Source organism: Phaeoacremonium minimum (assembly GCF_000392275.1).
Source record: "Phaeoacremonium minimum UCRPA7 unplaced genomic scaffold PA7_03_scaffold_377, whole genome shotgun sequence".
Lineage (NCBI taxonomy): Eukaryota > Fungi > Ascomycota > Sordariomycetes > Togniniales > Togniniaceae > Phaeoacremonium > Phaeoacremonium minimum.
The window spans coordinates 15,477-35,981 of NW_006921281.1; the positions used below are offsets into that span (position 1 = coordinate 15,477).

Below are 20,505 nucleotides of genomic sequence, written 5' to 3' on the forward strand. Positions count from 1 at the left end.
AGTCACAAGCCACGAGGAGGCCGACAACCCTGACTATGCAGTACCGGTACCGGTAGTCCACAGTTCCCAGGCGCTTCCAATGGATTATGATGCCTGCTTCGAGCACGTCTTTCTGTTCGTCGTATTTCCTCGTCTCGTGTGTGTTTTTTTTCCTTTCCAGATCTCTCAGATCTCTCCTCAAAACTTACTCGGTCGCTTCTTGACAGTCTCATCGCCCGCCATCGGCTTGTATTGTTCAAGACCACCACCTCTCTTCAGCATACGCAGGTCCCCGTCACGCTGCAATGCTCACCAAGACTCTTGCGGCCAGCATTGGCGCTCTAGCCTTGGCTTGTGTGGCATCTGGAAAGCAGCACAAGCAGCACAAGCATCCGGCCATCTTGCATTACGAGGAGAACCATGTCGATCGGCCGTTCTTCCTTCAATCCGCCCAGGAGTCGACCGACAAGACACTGAACCAGGCGTTTGACTTCCTCGCCCCTGCTCTAGAGAACCCGCCGCTCTTCTCCGACACGGGAGCGTTTGCGCATCTGCCGCAGCTTGCGTGCTTCAAGAAGGACGTGTTGGAGTCCGAGCCCATAGACATTGCATTCGTGGGGGCTCCTTTCGACACTGCTACGACCTACCGGCCGGGAGCCCGATTTGGCCCCACGGGAATCAGGCTTGGCTCGAGAAGGTTGGCCAAGCACTCGGGACATTCAGTCGAGAATGACTTCAACCCTTTCGACGGCAAGAATGCGCGAGTTGTAGATTGTGGTGATATCCCGTAGGATTTTTCTCTCTTTTGTTCCCCCATGCCCGTGTCAGTCCTCCAGAACATCGCTAACACGCCATCGCCTTCAGAGTGACGCCCATGGACAACAGGGTCGCCCTGACCCAGATCCAGACGGCGCACCAGATCATCGCTTCATACACCCCGGCCAACAGCACCACCACGCCCAACGTCCCGCGCATCATCACCCTCGGAGGCGACCACACCATCACGCTCCCCTCCATGCGCGCCGCCTACAAGCACTGGGGCCCGCTGAGCATCCTCCACTTTGACTCGCACGTCGACACGTTCCGGCCGCGCATCCACGCGCCGGAGTCAAGGTACTCGCGCGTCAACCACGGCACGTACTTCCACATCGCGCACGACGAGGGCATTCTGGGCAACGAGACCAACATGCACGCCGGCATCAAGGGCGTCTACCTCGACAGTGGTGACGAGGCCCACGACCGCAAGTGTGGCTTTGACATGGTCAAGGGTCGCGAGATCGACAAGATCGGCGTAAAGGGCGTCATTGAGAAGATCAAGGCTCGCGTCGGCACGGGGCCGGTATACCTGTCCTTCGACATTGACAGTGTGGACATGGCCTTTGCCCCGGCCACCGGCACAGCTGAGCCAGGTGGATGGACCAGCCGTGAGGTCCTCGCCATCATTAGCGGGCTGGCGGACCTGAAGATTGTCGGCGCTGACTTGGTGGAAGTGGCCCCCATGTACGACACGGTCGCAGAGCAGACGGGACAGTTGGCTGCGGAGATCCTGTACGAGATCCTGACCGTCATGATCAGGTCACCTGTTTGAAGTGGCATAAATTCCCCAAGAAGAAAGTCCGGCAGTGTACACCAAAGATTGTCTAATAGAACATGCATATCTTTCCCTCTAGCTAGATATGAAGATATAATCCTCTACAAATCAAAAGCCAATTGCTTGAATACTCAACACATTCGCGCCCAAAAGAAATGCAATCGTATCAAGTTAAGAGTCAGAGGAGCAGAATTTCGCCTCTGCTAGGCCATTAGATGACATAGCTCTCAAAGTTCCCATTTGCATACTTCACCTTCACTTATTAGACCTAGAATGTTGAAACTCATAATGAAATGTTGTAAAACGTGGAAATTTTGGCATGTTCTCGAGCCCTGGAGGCTCTTTTCTTTGGCACGCTATATTATGTGATCCCGTGACAGGTTGCTGAGGAGCAGTGGACATTTTGCCAAATTTTACTACTTTATCTATTTTTTGATATACCCCGGCTATGAACTGCGAATAGATGACCATATATTGTTGAGCTAACAAAATGTACAAAGCCTTAAAACAACCTCTACACAGCTTGGCAAGGCGTGTGCTTTTGAGATCTCACAGGGGGCTCTTTTGCATCACGATCAGTAGTTCATACAACATCTCGGCTGCCACCATGGTCGTTGTCTCAGCATTTGTGTCATAAGCCGGAGCCTAAGCGACAGTCAGTAGTCAATTGCGGGATGATTTCTGTGCAGGGTCAACTTACCACTTCCACGATATCAGCGCCCACGAGGTTAATACCGATAAGTCCCTCAAGAATGGACAACATCTCTCGAGACGTCCAACCACCGGGTTCTACGGGATCATGTTAGCTGAAAATCGGCCTTTTCAATGAGGATAAGGAACAGAAGACGTACCAGCCGTACCCGTGGCAGGGGCAAAAGCGGGATCAAGGACATCGATGTCGATGGAGCTGATTTGGAAAACAATTAGCAATGTGGCTCAGAAGTCTGATGCCGAGGTGGCGTAATCATGCTCACATGTATACAGGGTTGTCACCAACGCGGCGCTTAAGACGTTCCACGATGCCGTCGACACCCAGCGTCTCCATCTGGGTTGCTTTGATGGTGTCGAAGCCACAGCGTTCGTCCTCCTCGATATCTCCGACAGGGTCGAAGAGCATCAATCTGACACCAGCATGGATGTTGGTGTCGTCTTTGAGAAGGCCTTCATCCTTCGCCTAGGCATTGTAAGCACGTGAAGGGGCCAAACTGGGTCGTAGACACGTACGATGTGGAAGTAAGTTCCATGGTTCACAGAAGAGTAGTTGCTGGTAATTCCTCCGTAGATGTCCTTCAAGCTGTTCGGGTTGAATGTGTCAAGATGAGAGTCGAAGTGGATGATGCTGAGCTGACCCCACTGCTTGTACGCATTTCTTAGCGCGGGGAGGGTTATGGTATGATCACCACCGAGCGTGATGATCTTTGGATGCTTGACAAGTGTCTCGTTGGCCGGCTTGCGGGATGTGATTATTTCATGGGCCTGTTCGAGCTGCTTGATAGCCACACGATTGTCCATTGGAGTTGCCGGCGCTGGTTGCGTGTTAGTTCTCGATTTTCTGCTCGTGCCTTGAGGAGCGTCCACTTGCCATCGCCGCAATCGACCACCGTGAAGGGTGAGTTGAACGGATTGTAGTCAAGTTCTACACTGTGTCCGCTGTACCTATTGATGCACACACACACTCATCAGTATAGAGACGGCATAATTACAGGGGCTGCGGGCACGTCTTGACATGGCAAACAGCAGACACACAACCTCGAGCGCACTCACTTTCCTAGTCTTCGCGATCCCATTCGAATTCCGGCCGGGCCAAACCTTGCGCCTGTCCTGTAAATCACACCCGTATCAAACGGTGAGCCCACGAATGCTATGTCGTAGGAACCATCTGGTAGATCTTCCGAGAAACAAGCCGGATCTGGCAAGTGTGCGAACGTCGTGATACCTGTGAATAGCGGTGGGTTATCTGTAATACGTCTGAATTCCTTGAAGGCATCCTCCAATGTCGTCTCGCCTTTCTGCCGGCTATAGAAAGGGGTAATGTGATATTCGTCACCCTGGTTTGAGACCAGCGGAATTTGGTTTGAAGGCAGGGTATGGGCAATGCTGAAGCCCGCGAAGCTGGAGAGCTTCAACAGCAGGAAGAACCGAACCATCATGCGGGTCTGGCTTGGTGTGGTCTGGTGTGGTCTGGTAGACTCGCAGCTTTGCGGGAGGATATTTGTTCAGGAGAAAAAGCAGCCGGCGACAGTCGAGGCAAGAAAGCTCAAACCACGAACGAGCCCTGAAAGAGGCACGCTATGCAAAGTGATCTAGCATCTGGTCGAGGCACATATTGGTGAACAACGCCGCCCTGCCCTAACCTTGTTATCTTATTCTTTGACTAATTGGAGCATATCCCCGGTGGTCCGCAGTAGACTGGGCGGGAATGACTAGCTAGCGTTATCTCGAAGCGCCAGCTACCCCACCGCAATCAGAGTGGAGAGTGGGCTAGCAGTGGGAATTAATCCCGGATCATGTTCTAGACTAGCTTTCTTAGCTTGAAGAATATCGAACTAACATTCACCCATCCATGATGCCGGTACCCCGATCACAAGCTTCATGGCTCTCGCGGCAACAATGATGGCATTTAGTCATGGCTACATGCTGCAACCATGCGCTCCACCCGTGCAGCCCTAGACAGACGCGAGCCCAGGGGCACCTCATACGACGCACTAATCGCTGTACCAGTACGGTGGTATTATCGCTCACTGTTTGCCTCCGGCTCTATCCACGTCGCACGTCGCCATTGTAAAAGGAAACGACCCAGTTGCAACTTTACACTCATTCTGTCAGTCCGTGGAGACACGCCTTTCAGGTGCTTCCAAACAGCCGGCATCAGTTTCGTTGCATCCCTCTCCTCGTTACTGTATTGCATGCCTCCTCCCGCCGTTGGTGTAAAGGATTCGGTCTTCGCCCACGAGCGCTTGTAGCTGGCGACTTGCGTTCATGACCATATCCCCCCGTGCGCACTGCAAACATGTCTGATCCATTACTGGCACGCGATAGTGTCAATTATGGAACGACAGGACGGGAACGAGATGCTGAAAGCAATTGTCTACCTCGCATCCATGCTGAGGAGTGTGAGAATGGCGAAGGGGTCGCTATCCCCCTAAGTGAGCTGAAGTACTTTGTCAAAGCCATGGTATAGAATACAACATCTCCCATGAGGGATCAGCAAAATCCACGCGAATGACTGCTAATTCAGTTGTGATCAGCTTCCCATGATGCTGAGCTTCTTCCTCCAGTACTCCGAGCAATTCGCTGGTGTCTTCTCCATCGGCCATCTCGGTCGGCTGCAGCTGGCGGCTGCTTCTCTAGCAACTATGACTGCCACGATTACCGGACTCACGATATTCACCGGAATCTCAACCGCCTTGGAAACCTTATGTTCCCAGGCCTATGGCAGAGACCAGAAGCACGAGCTGGGCTTGCATCTGCAACGCTGTCTGCTGCTGGAGCTGATCTGTTTTGTCCCGATTTCCATTGTCTGGTTGAACACCGAAACGATACTGTTGTGGCTTCGCCAAGATCCCGATTTGGCCCGCTTATCTGGATCATTCTTGAAAATCTACTGGTTCGGCGCACCAGGCTATGCCATCTTTGAGGCTCTTAAGCGGTTCCAGCAAGCACAGAATATCTTCCACGCATCGACATATGTTCTCCTGATCACCGCGCCTCTCAACATATTCTGGTTTGTTTTAGCCCTTCTGCTTCTCGTTGAACGCTTCTGATTTGTCTGTCATGCAGCAACTATACCCTCGTCTGGTCTTCGAAATTTGGAATTGGCTTTCTGGGGTCTCCCATTGCAACAGCGATGTCGTTCAGTCTCATGGCACTACTCCTGGCGCTGTACGTGCGGTTCATCGATGGATATCAATGTTTCGGCGGCTTTAGCACGAAGGCTTTGACGAACTGGAAGCCATTGCTCAGCCTTGCCGGCCCTGGAGTGATTATGATTTGCTCGGAGTGGTGGGCGGTCGAGGCCATGGCCGTTGCTGCAAGCTACCTCGGCACAGTCAACCTTGCGGCGCATTCTATCATCCAAACCACGGCAAACCTGACATTCCAGATCCCCTTTTCGGCAAGTGCTGTAGTGGCGACCCGGATTGGCAACCTTGTCGGCGCTGGTCGCAGCAGATCCGCTCGGGTCTCAGCCATCACGGCAATTATGCTGGCATTGGCACTTGGACTGAACAACAGTATATTCTTGATCCTTGTCCGGAACACATGGGGGTGGCTTCTCACCAATGATGCGGAAACAGTTGGTAAGCTCGTCTGCAATTCTCGTCCTTAGAGCCTTGGTTACTGATCACTGCCGTAGCGTTATTCAAAACTGTGCTTCCAGTCCTGGCAGCGTTCCAGATTGCCGACGCTGGTACGATCATCACTAGTGGCATCCTGCGAGGTCTAGGCCTTCAACGGACCGGGAGTATAATTAGTCTCTTCGCATACAATATTCTTGCCATTCCTTTGGCAATAGTATTTGCATTCATCAAGCATTGGGGTCTCATTGGACTGTGGTCTGCGATGCTGATCGCGATCACCACCGCAGCCACCTTTCAAGTCATTACGATATTAAGGGTAAATTACCCTAAAATTATAGATGCTGCAAAGAATTTTGAAGACCATACTGTGTAAGTAAAATTGAGTAGACTTTAGTTGACTATGTATTTCTTGTTTATAACAAGGCTCCTTTAATCTATCTATCGTGTTGACTAGTAGCCCTCAAGAGGCTAAGATAGAATTGAAAATGTAAGGATATCACCTCCTTGCTGTGGCTGTAGCAGTAGACCTACGCCTAAACAGAGGGCATAGACTCTTCTATAGCTACATATATAATGCCTCACCGCCATTCGGTCGGAGACCGATCAGCAAGCAGTAGTCTTAGCTGTAATTAGTAATCTTGCTTTCAATTCTCTATCGGACATAGGATATAGTAGGACCGTTATAGGTGGGATCTCAATGCAATGTAATGAAATTTGTATGGAATCTTGTGTTGATAGCTGAGGAGCTAGCCTCCTCATCTCTAGGGTTATGGCTATGAGTGCGGTCTTATATAGAACTATTGACTGGCTGGCTCACTGATTCTCTAGTGACTCTTATCTTTATGCGTGTGATCAGTTGCCCTCTACGGTGGGGTGCTGTTGGGGCGGTCGGACTTTTGGTTGTAACAAGAGGTATAAGTGACAAAGATAAAACCTAAAACCCACCAGTTTCCTGGTCCTCCACCATCTCCCATTGTTTACCATTCGCCATCCTGGATGCAACGTATCTCACCCCAGATCAGCTCGAAAAATACGGCTATCGTAAATCGAGAATTGTCGATCATACCTTGGACGATGCCCGCCTCGGAATTCGGTGTCCCCTCGACAATGGACGGCGCTACGGCCGACCAAAGCATCCAGCGGGTAGGCTATACCTGCTCCCTACCGAACTTGCCTCTGAGGTTCTCTTGGCACTGGATCTACCGTCCCTAATAGCCTTTCGGCGCGTAGATCATAGGGCCATGGTCCTTGTCAACTCGTTAGGCCAGGACTCAACAGTCTGTAATCGTTGCCCCGACATCCTCCGCGCCATCCTCAGCATCGACGCAAAGCACTTTGATTGCAGGACCTTGTTCGTGACCCTCTCTACCACCAACCGCGCAACCTGCGACCGTTTCGGTAGTCATCTCTAGCTCATCACTTGCAGACGCGTCTGCTACTCTTGCTTCACCACAGACCCCTTATACTTCCCCGTGTCCGCCACGCTTGCAACTAAGCACACTGGTCTTTCAAAGGGAGAATTGAAGTGTGTACCTCCTGTCTTCAGTCTCCCAGGAGGCTACACGGAGCGGAACAATCTGTCAAGGGACAGGATCATGCTGTTGGACCGCCAGTCCCTGCGCAACAGAGCATCGGAAATTCACACTCAAACATTCAATGAGGGACTTCCGCAACTAGACCTCACCACGAGAGAACCTCGACGATACATGTCTATTATTTCAGCACCCTACTTCACTTCGTCAGGTCGATCAGCCCATTGGGGCTTCTGTTGCACTAAGTGCATAGACAATAAGGAGCCAGCGATGCATATCAGGAATAAGTACACAGAAGATGGCTTTATGGGTCACATCGCACGATACGGGATGAATCACGGTGGTAAATACTGAAGAAAATACGAATAATACCACGGCGAAGCCAAACACTCAATGAAAAGGTATACAGTGAGCATACTCGCTCCATTTCGGGAGTCATGGAACCCCGGCAACGGTGGGCCGTAGTGGCGATGTCACAATGAAAGGCCGCAACATCTCCACAATCCAGTGCCCGTTCGAGATCGATAATGAGACTGAAGTCGTCATGTTCTACGACAGATCACACAGCCAGACATGTCAGGTTTTCGGGGGAAATGCCAGGCCATTAGAGTTCGGACGCCCTCGTAAAGTCATTTTGGAGCTCTGGCTACGGTCCGTGATCGAATGGCCTGTTGCGGCGCACTGCAGTAGGACCAGGCTAGTGCTCCGCCGAGAAGAAGATGCAGCTCTTCCAGGCGCTTTCCCCAAAGATCTGCGAGCCCGCGATGGGGATTTCTTGGCGGCGGTATCCTTACACTAGAGTTAGATCAGATTTGGCTAATTGATTGAAGTCTCTGCGAATTTGATGGATTCCTTTCTATACTAGAATGGTCTAAGGTCTGAAAGCGGCGGGCTAGGCTTATGTTTACAGACTGTGGCATTATTTTGCTTCTCTCCTTTCAATGCATTTATTAGGAAGTTGACTTTGCATTTCTATTGTAAGTTAAGCCTTTATTAGAGCGAGATGGAAAAGAGGGAAGAATGTATGGCAGAGGATTTGACACTACGGCAGAAGTGAAGGGTTACCGCAAAATAGCTGCCGGTTTTTGCCTCAAACCACCCAACAAGAATCTGTTTTTGCAATCAAGTGAGTATTCCATCTTACCAGCGAGGTAGTGCTAGTCAAGTGGTTAGTACAGCCTCCCAACATACGATGTCCACTGCGAGCTCACTGCCTTCCGACCAAGAGATTGACCCGGGAGAGACGATCGACACTGGTGACGGTGAAGCTCCACCTTGACCAGAACATTCCTGCCGATCGCCCGACTATCAGTGATGATATAACTTGTGCTTTTGCTTCTTCAGACCTGTGGAGTATAGCTTATCGTGAGGCGGTTGACAGTCTCGGGGAAGATATAGACATTGCTATTCTGAAGAGCCAAAGCATCGAAGAGCTTCTTAGAAACCTTGAAGAGACTGGGAAGGAAGTAACTTAGGAGTTTTTTTTTTTGAGGGGTGAAAAAGATCTATAATCTATATATGTTCCTCTCGAGAGATTCAAGCTAGCGCTAAACCTGACCAGTCTACCCGCGAGTCTCGAACCAACTGCCTTAGCTGTTTTCGGAGTGGTCAGAAGTGTGATAGCGGTAAGCTTGATTCATGCTTACTGTAAGTCTCAATTGTCACTGTACTGAAACCTGGCTTGCATCTACGCATATTGTCATCAGCTGCTTGACTGCCGACACGGACCTTCCAAAACAGATTGAGGAAATGCTTGAGCAAATTTCCCACATCGATGGCTGCGATAAGCTTGGCTAGCAGACAAGAAAGACATTCATAAGGTAATTTGCAGCCGGTTCTACGAAGTCTTTGAAACGGTTGTAAGCACTTATGTTAGTATACAAGATACATTTTAGATTTCTAAGTAGGTATGGAAGCAAAACTGATTATGAGACTGATACTAAGAACGGTCATCTACTAAGTATCATTCAGGACCCTCTGAAATTTGTTCGTGCTGCCTTGATCAGCCGCTTTATCGTAACGTTTCCATCGATAGCGGCTAGCTGTTGTATATTGAAGCTATTTTGGGCTTCCCCTTCTATGATGTCAGCAACCCCTTATATATGAAGTAGCCAGCATAGCTTGTTGGATAAAGATTCGTCAACACCGTCCCTAAGAGTACCATCACATCCGCCGCCGTTATATTCTTCAGCAAACCACTGAGCGTTTTCACTTACGTCTGTACCTTGCCGCAATAAGATTTTGACAACTGACCAATAACCTATGAATGCCCCGATATAAAGTGCCGTTAACCCCCCTCGGGCTCTTACATCATATTCAGCTCTACTCGCCAATAACTGGCACACAGCTTTTTCATCACCAACATAAGCCGCTGTGTGAAGTGCTATAGACCCGTTCTGTGCACTCAATGTGACATCAGCGCCGAGCTCCAATAGTAATTGTATTACTATATGCCGCCTACTCTCGACTGCCCATATCAAGGGCATACTCCCCCAGTGATCCGCAGCATTAGAATCACCCCCTGTTTCTATAAGTAGGCGTACCAAAATCTTCTTGTCAAATCGAGCAGCCTAATGTAATGCTCCTCGTCCATAATAATCCTTCGCATTAACATTTGCTCTATATCGTACGAGGTAATCTACAGTTTGTAGGTCTCCGTTCTTCGCTGTAAGGAGTAATACTGTCTATCCGTGAATCCTGATGTTAATATCGGCACTACTCTCTACTAATAATTCTACCAAGTCACTATCATTATTAGCAATAGTATGCTATAGAGCTGTCCGTCTACTTTGGTCGGGTTTGTTGACCTCGGCTCCATTCTCCAAAATGACCTGTACAACGTGCTTTAGACACAACCATGCCGCTATAGTCAAAGCTGTGGAACCCCCGATGTTATCCTCGGCATCAACATCCACGCCACCCTTCAAAAGCGCCAGTACTCTCTTAACATATCCGCTGTCAGCAGCAGACTGTAGACTGCTAACGACGCTGCTCCCTATTGACTTCTTGTCAGCCATCTCGTCTAATAATGCTGGTGTATCTGGGTTTTTTAATTGTAGGGCTATTTGCTCTACTATTAGTTGTTTGTTCTCAACCTATTCTACCAATAGATATACTATGGTATCGTGCTTTTTCAGGACTGTTGTGTGTAGTGGCGTCCATCCATCTTTATCCTTTTCATTAGGATTGGTCCCATTCTTTAGCAAAAACTGTGCCATTGGGTAATAGTCCTTTAATGCTATCGTGTGAAGTAAAGTGAATCGAAATTCATCTTTTGTATTGACATCGCTACTAAATTGAACGAGTATTTGCAAAACTTTCGCTTGCCCTTCTTGGACGGCCTAATGAAGAGGAGTTTTCTTTTCGTAATTCTTGGCGTCAACCTTGGCTCCATTTTCTAGAAGCAACTTTGTCATCGTAGGATATGCGATTGTCTAGTGTAGTAAAACGTTCGAGTAATTAATTTTAGCGTTGACGTCCGCCCCATTATTTAGGAGAGTGCGTACTGTCTTCTCGTGCCCTAAAGGCATTGCGAAGGTTAGTGCAGTGCTACCTTCATCGTCTCTCCAGTCTTTGTCAGTACTGCTGTCCAAGAGCATTTGTACCTTGTCAATTTTTCCTGCCTTAGCCGCGAGAATGAGTGTCTTGTGTCTTTGCGAGTCATTTGTATCGCTACCAGCGTAGCAGCTGCATAGAACTTTTACTACTTTATTGTATCCTCTCATAACCGCCTAGTGGAGTGCGGTCCATCCTTCTTTGTCTTTCGCTAGTAGATTTGCTTCCTTCTGAAGTAGTAGCTTGACAATAGCTTTGTTGCTATTCTTGCCTGCCTAAGCTAGTGTAGTTTCGCTTCTCTTATTGATTATGTTAACATTGGCCCCTCTCTCCAGGAGGAGCTCTGCTACTCGAGTGTGCTCATTTTGGGCAGCCAACTGTAGAGCGGTCGCTCTATGGCTATCCTGACTATCGATATGAAAAACTCTTTGTAAGAGGCTAGCGATGGCCTTATCTAAACCTTAGTATGCTGTAATATGTAGTGGTGCAACTTGTTTTGGATAGCGGTTGTACCAGGTTTTTATCCGATATTGGGGTATATATAAGACCTAAATAGAGGAAGTAAGCTTGTTAGAATCCTTTAAAAAAGCTTGAAGTATATTTATTTTGTTAGGAGATTGATTCGCTATGAGATGAAGCCTTCAATGGTGTGAAGCGTAATTAAGAAAACAGTATGTCTGCAGCTGTTGATTGAGACTCTTCTTGTTACTATATGGTTCGCTTGTGAAGACTTTCAAAGATAGATATTTGAGATATAGCTTGGCTATCTCGATTTTGGGATGTGGTAGGAGGAATTTGGAGTGCTTTTCAAGGTACTTTTGCAATGTATAATGGACAAATCCTGTGTGGCCACTTTCTTTATCAACTTTAATTAGGCTGGCGGATGTGTTGAAGAGGATGTCGGTCTTAGGCAACGTAGTTTTATTAATGGGGCTATCGTCAGTGTTAATACTGATACTGATGGCATGGATTAGCTTGTTAATGTTGAGAGGCCTTCTAGCATAGAATATGTAAGTGAGTGTCGTCCTCGCCAAATTCTTATTATGTTCGCTTTGTTCTTTGATTCTCTCTATGGCTTCTTTATAGAATGTGTATACTCCTGTTGATAGCGTATTTAGAGACTTTCGAACGGCTTTAGCGCTTGATTGGCTGTAGAGATGGAGTATTTGAAGATGGGCAAGTAGGAACCTGGTGTCAATGTCAGGTTTTCTTGCTTGGATTGGCGTATGTGTTTCAATATTGGAACTTTGGGATAGACTCATATGCTATCAGCTTGCATATGGAGACTTTTGATAATATTAGCCTTTAAATTTGGATCTTTGTCTATGAAGAGACTTATTCTATAATTTGTGTCAATCTTGGACTCTAAGTAGGTTTGAATATCTGATCTATGCGCTATAATATCGATTCGAGACAAACTTGGAAATCTTGCTTGGGCGTCTACGTGAGGCCTGGTGGTGATCAACAGACGAATAGAACTTTCTAGTTTCTTCGCTATGTGGAGAAATGTCTCTCTGTTTTCTTTCGGGCATTCGTCCTAAGACATGCGAAATTTAAGTCAATAATCTGTATAATTGGACGAAATAAACCAGTAAATATTATCAGGGCATCAATAAAGATGTAAGTTCTTTCGAAAAGCTTTGCTAGGGCGCTAATAAGCGAGATACACTCTTTCAAGCTTGGATGAGTTCTTCTGCCGATATACTTCTTACGGAATGCCTTCACTTCGGAAGGTATTGAATTATATTGTTTGGCTAATTGCTAGGTTATGCTGGATAAAATGCCGACTTTAGACTTTGTCTTTGGATCTTTATAGTCGTAATATACGTATGTAATTGAGACTTGTTCTTTTTCAGCATTATGTTCAATGTAACTGACAGCAGTTGATCTATTGTGAGTGTGAGTAGCAAGACTAAGTCATATGGCGAACGCTAGGTATGAAGAACTTATATTATAATAGTCTTTCTGGCGCTAGCTTATTTATCAGTTAGCTGGTATTGAAGGATAAACATAATGACTAGGTGTGTATACGGATACTAGGACACTAAAGAGTTGTAGGCCCTTCATTATTGACCCATTTTTGGAATATATCGGAATCTAGCAGCCATTTCCCGGTGCCTTCGTGGTGTTTCGCGAACGTGTCCTACTGTTTTTTATGAAAATCGAGCGATGATAACCATGTTAAAATAAGGTCATACTCGCTAGCGACTTCTTAGTCTGTGAAATACCTTAGTTTCCGAAACGTGTATTGTCAATTCGAAGCTTTTACTCTCGAAATATTGACTTTTTTCAGCCAGCATAAACTTAAGGTTGTCATTTATATGTTCTGCGATGGCTAGACTTTTTTTGGTATGTGTATGTATTATACTAGTTTTAATACTTAGCTGCTTAATTGCTACTAGGCTTTGTCTAATGTCTTTATGTATAGAACTAGTATTAAGTTTAAGCTGCTCTACTCTAACAAATGTGATAATGCTGACTGTATCTTGTTCTCGTTGAATCATTTTGTGGAAGTGTTCGTATGCGTTTTTTAGTTCGGCATCTTCGCTGGATATAAGGCTTCGAAAAGCCTTGATTAAGAGATGTTGTTAGCATTTATATATATTCTAACAAGCGGAACAAAATCAATCGTAATAGTCTGAAAAGTCAGGGTTGAGAATGAATCGATGTTATATTATCAGTTCGTTTCGTCTGCATATGTTTTGTGCAAATAGCATAAAGGATTAAGACTGACGTAAAGACCTTTGTTAAGGCAACCTTTAGCTTTGGTATATTTAGAACTTGATGTTCTAAAACCTTCAATCATCTAAGATACGAATTCAAATCTTCAAAGAATTCTACAATCTTGTCATAATCTGCTGATACAGTATTTACAGTCTAGCTTTCTATCAATAACGATATAGTAAAAATGTATGGATTCGTCATATACTGATAATATGTTGGACTATGACAAAGATTGCCTTACTTGGAGGAAACGTCTATATTGAGCATGAATTAGGTTGACTTTAATGTGAAGATATATCTGACCCCTTACGGTTTTAATTGTCTAGGCAACTATATTACTCAATACCTTTATGGGAGTAAGGCTCTAGCATATAAGACTTCTAAACTTATCCAATTTAGAGCTATCATGTCGATGGTGCTTGAATCTTGTCTTATCTTTATTGATTTCTGATATGACTCTACTAATATCGTTAACGGTTGCTAATGGTTGAATCTGGATACTTGTGATCCTTTTATAGTCGTTGACAATAGTCTTTTATATTGTGGCGATATTAAATGTGCTATTTAACGTTGCTTCGATGTGTAATTTAGTAGACGTTATATTGGTAGGGAGCAACTTTCCGAACTGTTACTAATGAGCTTTTAGAATTATGGAAGAAGTGATATAGCAAAGTTGTTTCCACCTAGGGCATTACCAGGATCTGAAGACTCGACCAAGCAAAAGATAGCACTCTTGATGGTAAGAGTATGCCTGGAATCGAGTCGATTCAGTGTGTATGCCTGAAATCGAGGCCTTCGACTATGTGCGTACGCTTAGGATCTGTCTTATGTGACTCGATATGACAAACGAAATGTTTATAATATGACTGACGATTCTGCTGGTGATCTCTTTGCGTCGAGTATCAGAATAGCTTTTCTCCAATTTGTATAGGATAACCCAAACAGTCGTTGGGTATCTTAGGCTGAAAGGCAAAACCTGATCGACTGGTTAACTGATTAACGTATACCGCCATCGTCGCAGAAAGAGTTCAGTCGACGCAACTATGTCCGAAAGACCTTCGCATTAGATGCAAACGGACAAATGTTAGTGGCTATTACGAAAAAGGATGGAGAGAAGGACTGGAAAGTGATTACTGAGGACAACATTCTGGATGTAGTGGAGCTGGTTCATACTAGCATCGGCCACGCAGGATGGGATGCGATATGGAAGGAGATTAGCAACTTATACAACGGTATTTTGCGAGCGGATGTTATATTCTTGCTTAAGCGATGTAGTATTTGCGTAAGAGACCTTCGAATATGCTCCAAAGAATGCGCTCAAACAGTATCTAGCTACTGCCACCCTGTCGATGATAACATTCTTAATCTTCTGAATATCGACAGTCTTTTCTACGACGATTCGAGTTCTGCTGTGTCGTAGGACGAAGTTCATGATGACGAGTCGTTTCCGGACCTTGAATAGATGATATATAGAGTGGCAAATTGGCACCTTAGTAGAATATAGATGGCAATTGCTTGTATGTAGCAGGAGATTAAAGTGGCTAGCAGCCTAGCAGTATATATTTGAATCTCTTTATTCTTTGATTTTTATGTTTTCTCTTTAGGGCTCTCTATCTTTTTCTTGATAGATTTGGTAAGGTAGTATTGCTTTAGATTAACATCCTTAAGATTTTAGATCTTAACTGTCGTGATTCCTCTGATTGAGCACAGCCCTTCAATGCCGGGATCAGCTATGAATGCATCAGGTTGTATATTCATGATCAACTCGCTCTCGAAGTAAAGGTGCAATTGTTTGAGCTTTCTATACTGCTTTAGCAGCTGAATACAATCCAAAATGTGAAGGATGGGGAGTGTTAGGTGGTGATCCTTATAATCGGGAGCGGTATCTTATTTGTATTTAGTATCGGCTTTGCTTTGCTAAGTAAACTGGAGTGACTCGATATTATCGTGCCTAATCTGGCCGATAGCAACTAGCAGCTTTATGATATCGTCTATGTTATCTAAGTGAAAGTTTGTCCTACGGTATACGACTGGTGGAGCCTTTTGTCGTATCTGTCCGTTAACTTTAAGGACTGTCATACCCTTGCTGAGTGGATAATAGAAACCGCTAGGGTCGTTTATGCTTTTGATTGTCTTGTTCGAAAGTCTCGACATCCTTGATAATCCATTTACCTTTAGGAAGTGTGAAGATGTAAAATTTTTTCCTGGATATTCGAGGGAAGACTGAAGAATGTTGGGGGCTGGGTGCTTTGAATAGTGTGGGTTTGTAACTAGTTATATAATCGTCATTCTTAAGTTTCCAGTAAGACATAACTAGCAAATACCTTTACAATAGACATGAATCAAGCTGTTTTATTTTCAAAGAAGAGAAGCGACAAGTTGAGTCCGAACCTATAACAAATGTCTACGAGAAATCTGTATAGTCTAACATTTGTATTATGGGCGAGTATGACAGTGTCCTTATCGTAGTCAACTTTCTGTAGGTACTACGTTAACTTTAGCTAACGAAATAAGATTCGTATTGGTCTTACCTTTCTCTTACTTAGCCTGGGAAGAAATCTAGTTGGGACTTGAATATGGTCTTGCGGTTTCGCCTGTTTACGAAGGCTTTGTACTCCTTTTTCGTCCGTTCATATACACTAATGGAAATATGTTTGAGGTTGGAGTAGAAGCGATTCGTGTTTTCATTCGGATCAGTTGGTGTATCAACTTTGTAGCCTATTTCCTCTTTTATGTTGAGTAGAGTTAAAATTGGCTTTCTCTTAGCTATGTTAAATGAAATCTGGATTATGGTAGGGCGAGCGATAGACAATAAATGTTCTGCCATACATGCGGTCTCAGTCGTTGAATGTATACGATCTCTGAAAGTTACGTTCCCGTTGTAATGTGGTCAATAAGCTTTGACGCCTCCCGGGTGTTAACCCGTTCCGCCCCACTTCGCTCTGTTTCGAGCCCGTTGTAGGCTAGCTTAGCGGTAATACAAATTTTGTAGGCTTCGTGAGACTGTTGCCTTCGTTTTATGATCTTTATATTTATAGTCTTGCCCTAATCTCTATGCGCCGATAGACTCTATTGTAATGGATGGACTAGAGACTCTTCTTTCGTGGGCCGAGCATATAGGAGTGCTTCGAAACGTAACTGGCCTCGGGATACTCCCAGGCCGAGGTATCAGGACAATTGCTCAGCGTCGGGTGAAGGTATGAATACTATTATATCGTCCGTTCGTCTGATCTACTAGAACGAACACGTTATTCTCAACGGCCCTGCCGAAGCTATTCGCAGCCAACATACAGTACCCGAAAGCGTCTTCCAGAGTCTCTCGCAATATCTTTCCACGACCTCCTGGCCGCAGACTTAGCCTTCGACAAGTCGATCGATTTGGCACTCTTGAAGGCTGGGCTCCCTACGTTAGCTGAATTCGAGACTACTCTACCATTAACATGGCCCGAGGAGGCCCAGAAGCTGCTTCCCAAAGCAGCCAAGCCTCTACTGCAGATTAAAATACTCCCCGAATCTTGCCCTCACTCATTTCCTTTTTCGTGGGTGGGCCGGCACTGCTGCTGCTTAAACCTGTGCAGTGGGTGTGCAGCGGGTGTGTTGACTGTTGGCGCTGTGTGGGAGCCTTAATCTGCCACCCCAGTTGAACTTACCGCAAAACCAAAAATAGAACCAAGGCCTTGCAACCGACAGGTATAATATCAAAGTATTGCAATGATTTCCATGTATGACCATAGCTAGTAGAAAAACTCACAGTCGTATTTGCACATTTGTGGATCATTGCTAAGGTTATCCCCTTTTTTTCCCCTTCGTCTTCTAGAAAGTCATGGTGCTTGACAGACTTGCATGAAGCAAAAAAAAAAAAAAAAAATGCAACTGGCAAGGTTCGAACTTGCGCAACCTTCCGGTTATTAGTGCTTAAAACTAACGCGTTAGACCACTCCGCCACAGTTGCTCAATTAAAAATTTTACTTAATCAAAACTATGAATACTAGACTTCTATACTGGAGAATACTGATGATCCTCCTACCGGCTCTCATCTGTCTGTAATGTCAGTCACTTGCGAATTCGCTGTCGATTTTGACCGCTTTTTGCCAAGCAAAAAGCACGCCAAGAAGGGGCGCCGCTTTTTAACTTTCTAGAAGTATCCCTCTCCCCTCCTATTTCCATGCTTGTTGACTATCGTTTGTGCCTTCTTGCCTGCTACCTTAATTCCTCTCCTCGATCTGTTTCTGCTTGAAGAACTTCTGTTTCCTCCCTAGGCTTTTCAATAGTGCCTGACTCATTCTTCCTATACGAACAGTCATGCTGCTCTCAGACTGGAGCTTAGCCTTAGGGTTTGATAAAGTTACCTGGAAATCACTGGGCTTGAGATCTATGTGACTCTGACAATATCGGTGGCCTCGACTGGCGAGTTTAACCGGCGACCTCTACCGGCGACCTCGGCGACCTCAGCGGTGGTCGCTACTCCTGTGAGGCTCTATCTTCTGTTCTTATTGAACGGAGTAAGTACTCCAGATTCTTTACAGGCTTATGTTGGAATAGCCCTCGTGAGACGTGGCCCGACTATGATATTATGGTCCGTGATACCTGACAATTCTCCAACAGGCCTACGACTCTGGCGGGCTTGGGCTTTCTATCAGAAACCTGTGGTTCTTTCCTAAGGCTAGCTAAGCCGGTTCATTGGTAGTCTGCAGTGTCTTAAGCTACAAATAACCTTGTTTATCGATTAATAATAGCCTTAATAAGAGTGATAAGAGCTTTTGAAGGGTATAACTCATTATGACAATATCGTAAGATAGTATTTGATCATAACGATTGGGTCCTAGCCAGCACCTATAAAGGCTATATTGATAGCCTTGCTGTTTAGCTTTATTGATAGCTTTATGCTGTTTTCTGACTAACATTTCCAGTCGCCTTTGGTCATTCATTATTATATCTGCGAATGAGTAGTATACGAAAGGACATGGAGAGTCAAAGATCGAGATTGATATAGAGTTAGGTGGAGGCTTTTCAAATCGGAAGACGAACGAGAAGCATCAGCCATTTATATAATAAAAGGTTCTACAGTTTCAATAAAACATCATAGCATATATGCCAGCATACATACGCTAGCTATGGTGTCGATAGCTCATCCAAAATCACCTGGATCATCCAGGTCACCCACTGCGGCACCATTTGGGGCTCCGCTCACCCAAAGTGGCTCTCCTAGATTTCCAAAAGCAGCATGCCTGGGTGAGCTTTAAGCGAGCTTACTCTGTAAGTTTGTTATAATGATGTGCCATTTGCATTATCAATGCCACGATCCTACACCTAGATCGTACTCTGATGAAGGAGGTGGGGGATGAATGGAATTGATCGGAGTGAGACGGACGAGGATGACGGAGTGCAGAGTGATGCCTAACAGTAGGTAGCGGTGGCAGCTCTGATATTGGACCCAGGACATAAGCAACGACTATCGCCTGGCTCAAGTGTTTACAATATCATCGCCAAGTGCTTAGGTCTTTGCCTGACAACATCTGACTCTCCGATGTTCATTATAGATGTGAGGCGAGGACTGTGTCGAAGACATGTGCTTCTGTCCCGACTACCGTCAACTGCATCCTGCCTATCATACATTTCAGATTCTCGACACAGGGGATGCACAGTTAGAGCAGGGTGAAATACAGTAAATGGAGGCTGAGAGATGACATCCTTGAAAGTTGATTGTGTAGCAGTAGACTTTGACGGCTTCCAGGGGGGTTTAAAGACGTGAGATATAGCTTTTCACAGTTCAACAACGTGGTCCAGGCCATTAGGGTTATATTGCGCGATCGATGAACACCCAACAAACAAACAAATCCAGCGCACACCATTGCGTTGCGTCTCACAGTAAATCATCGAGCAATGGCTTATTCGATCTGCTCGACTTTGACGTGGACGCACCTTATCATGTTCATGAAGTGGGCGCATCGTACGCATGGTGAGTTTGCATTAAAGACGATAATTACCCCTTCGGGGCCAGAGTCCTTGCAACATGGTATGACCAAGCCGTCTGAGTGCCAGTATGATCCCGCATTATGGGGCCGTTCCTCATCTAATTACCACCTATAGAACATCTGTTCTTCTTCGATTCCCAACAAGGAGAAGCCCTTAGCATGTGAGATGAGACAGACTATCAAAGCAGCTGTTGGTTTCGTAGGAAACCCACTAGGACTTCATCAATTCCATCGCTAAAGAACGCAAGGGGAGGACAAGAAACACCACGGTCTATCCCCTTCAATCGAGCGATTCCATATTCCAGAACATGACGACACAAATGCAATTCCGCGCGCACTGAGCGCAGTACAAAACAGGAGTGGTAATACCAGGAGCCCGTTCATTAAGCCAAGTTCAGGGGAATGAGAATTCATTGAGAAAAGAAAGGAAAGAGAAATACAGCAGGCAGGAGAAGATCAAGTGGACGAAAGAGACCATCTGAAATGTCAACTGCGCGCCGCCTGACAATCGACGAGGGAGGCTGGGCTGGGGCAAAGTCTCTCCACAATACAATCCAATCGAACTTGATCAAAGGTCCAACCAATCTTTATATTGCTCAACTGATATTTCCTGTATATATTTTACGCATACAAAAGGAGTAAATTGTGGGTCAATTTATTAATCTTCATATCCATGGTTGCCCGTTACCAACCCGCAGCCTGCAGTCTCTCGTGCTCAGTGCCTCAGTGCATTGGCGAGAGCGAGATGGGAGGAGCAGTTGGCCGCGATGCCGCTTACACCATTTGGGGCAAAACCCACTGACCTTAAATCTTTAGGGTCACCTCTCCAGAGCCAGAGCGGAGCGTGGGGG

General features: G+C 45.9%; 2 protein-coding genes across 2 annotated transcripts; one reads left to right on the forward strand and one right to left on the reverse strand.

The window, feature by feature from the left end:
- Positions 1-284: 284 nt before the first annotated feature.
- Positions 285-1,567, forward strand: UCRPA7_4970 (putative agmatinase 1 protein; the record flags this gene model as incomplete). The annotated part of the gene is made up of 2 exons (XM_007917521.1): positions 285-766; positions 844-1,567. 2 exons carry the CDS (start codon positions 285-287, stop codon positions 1,565-1,567), a joined length of 1,206 nt encoding a protein of 401 aa, XP_007915712.1.
- A 552-nt stretch (positions 1,568-2,119) lies between these two features.
- Positions 2,120-3,082, reverse strand: UCRPA7_4971 (putative arginase family protein; the record flags this gene model as incomplete). Its single annotated transcript, XM_007917528.1, has 5 exons — positions 2,120-2,215; positions 2,271-2,359; positions 2,422-2,477; positions 2,545-2,744; positions 2,795-3,082. 5 exons carry the CDS (start codon positions 3,080-3,082, stop codon positions 2,120-2,122), a joined length of 729 nt encoding a protein of 242 aa, XP_007915719.1.
- Between the last annotated feature and the right edge of the window lie 17,423 nt (positions 3,083-20,505).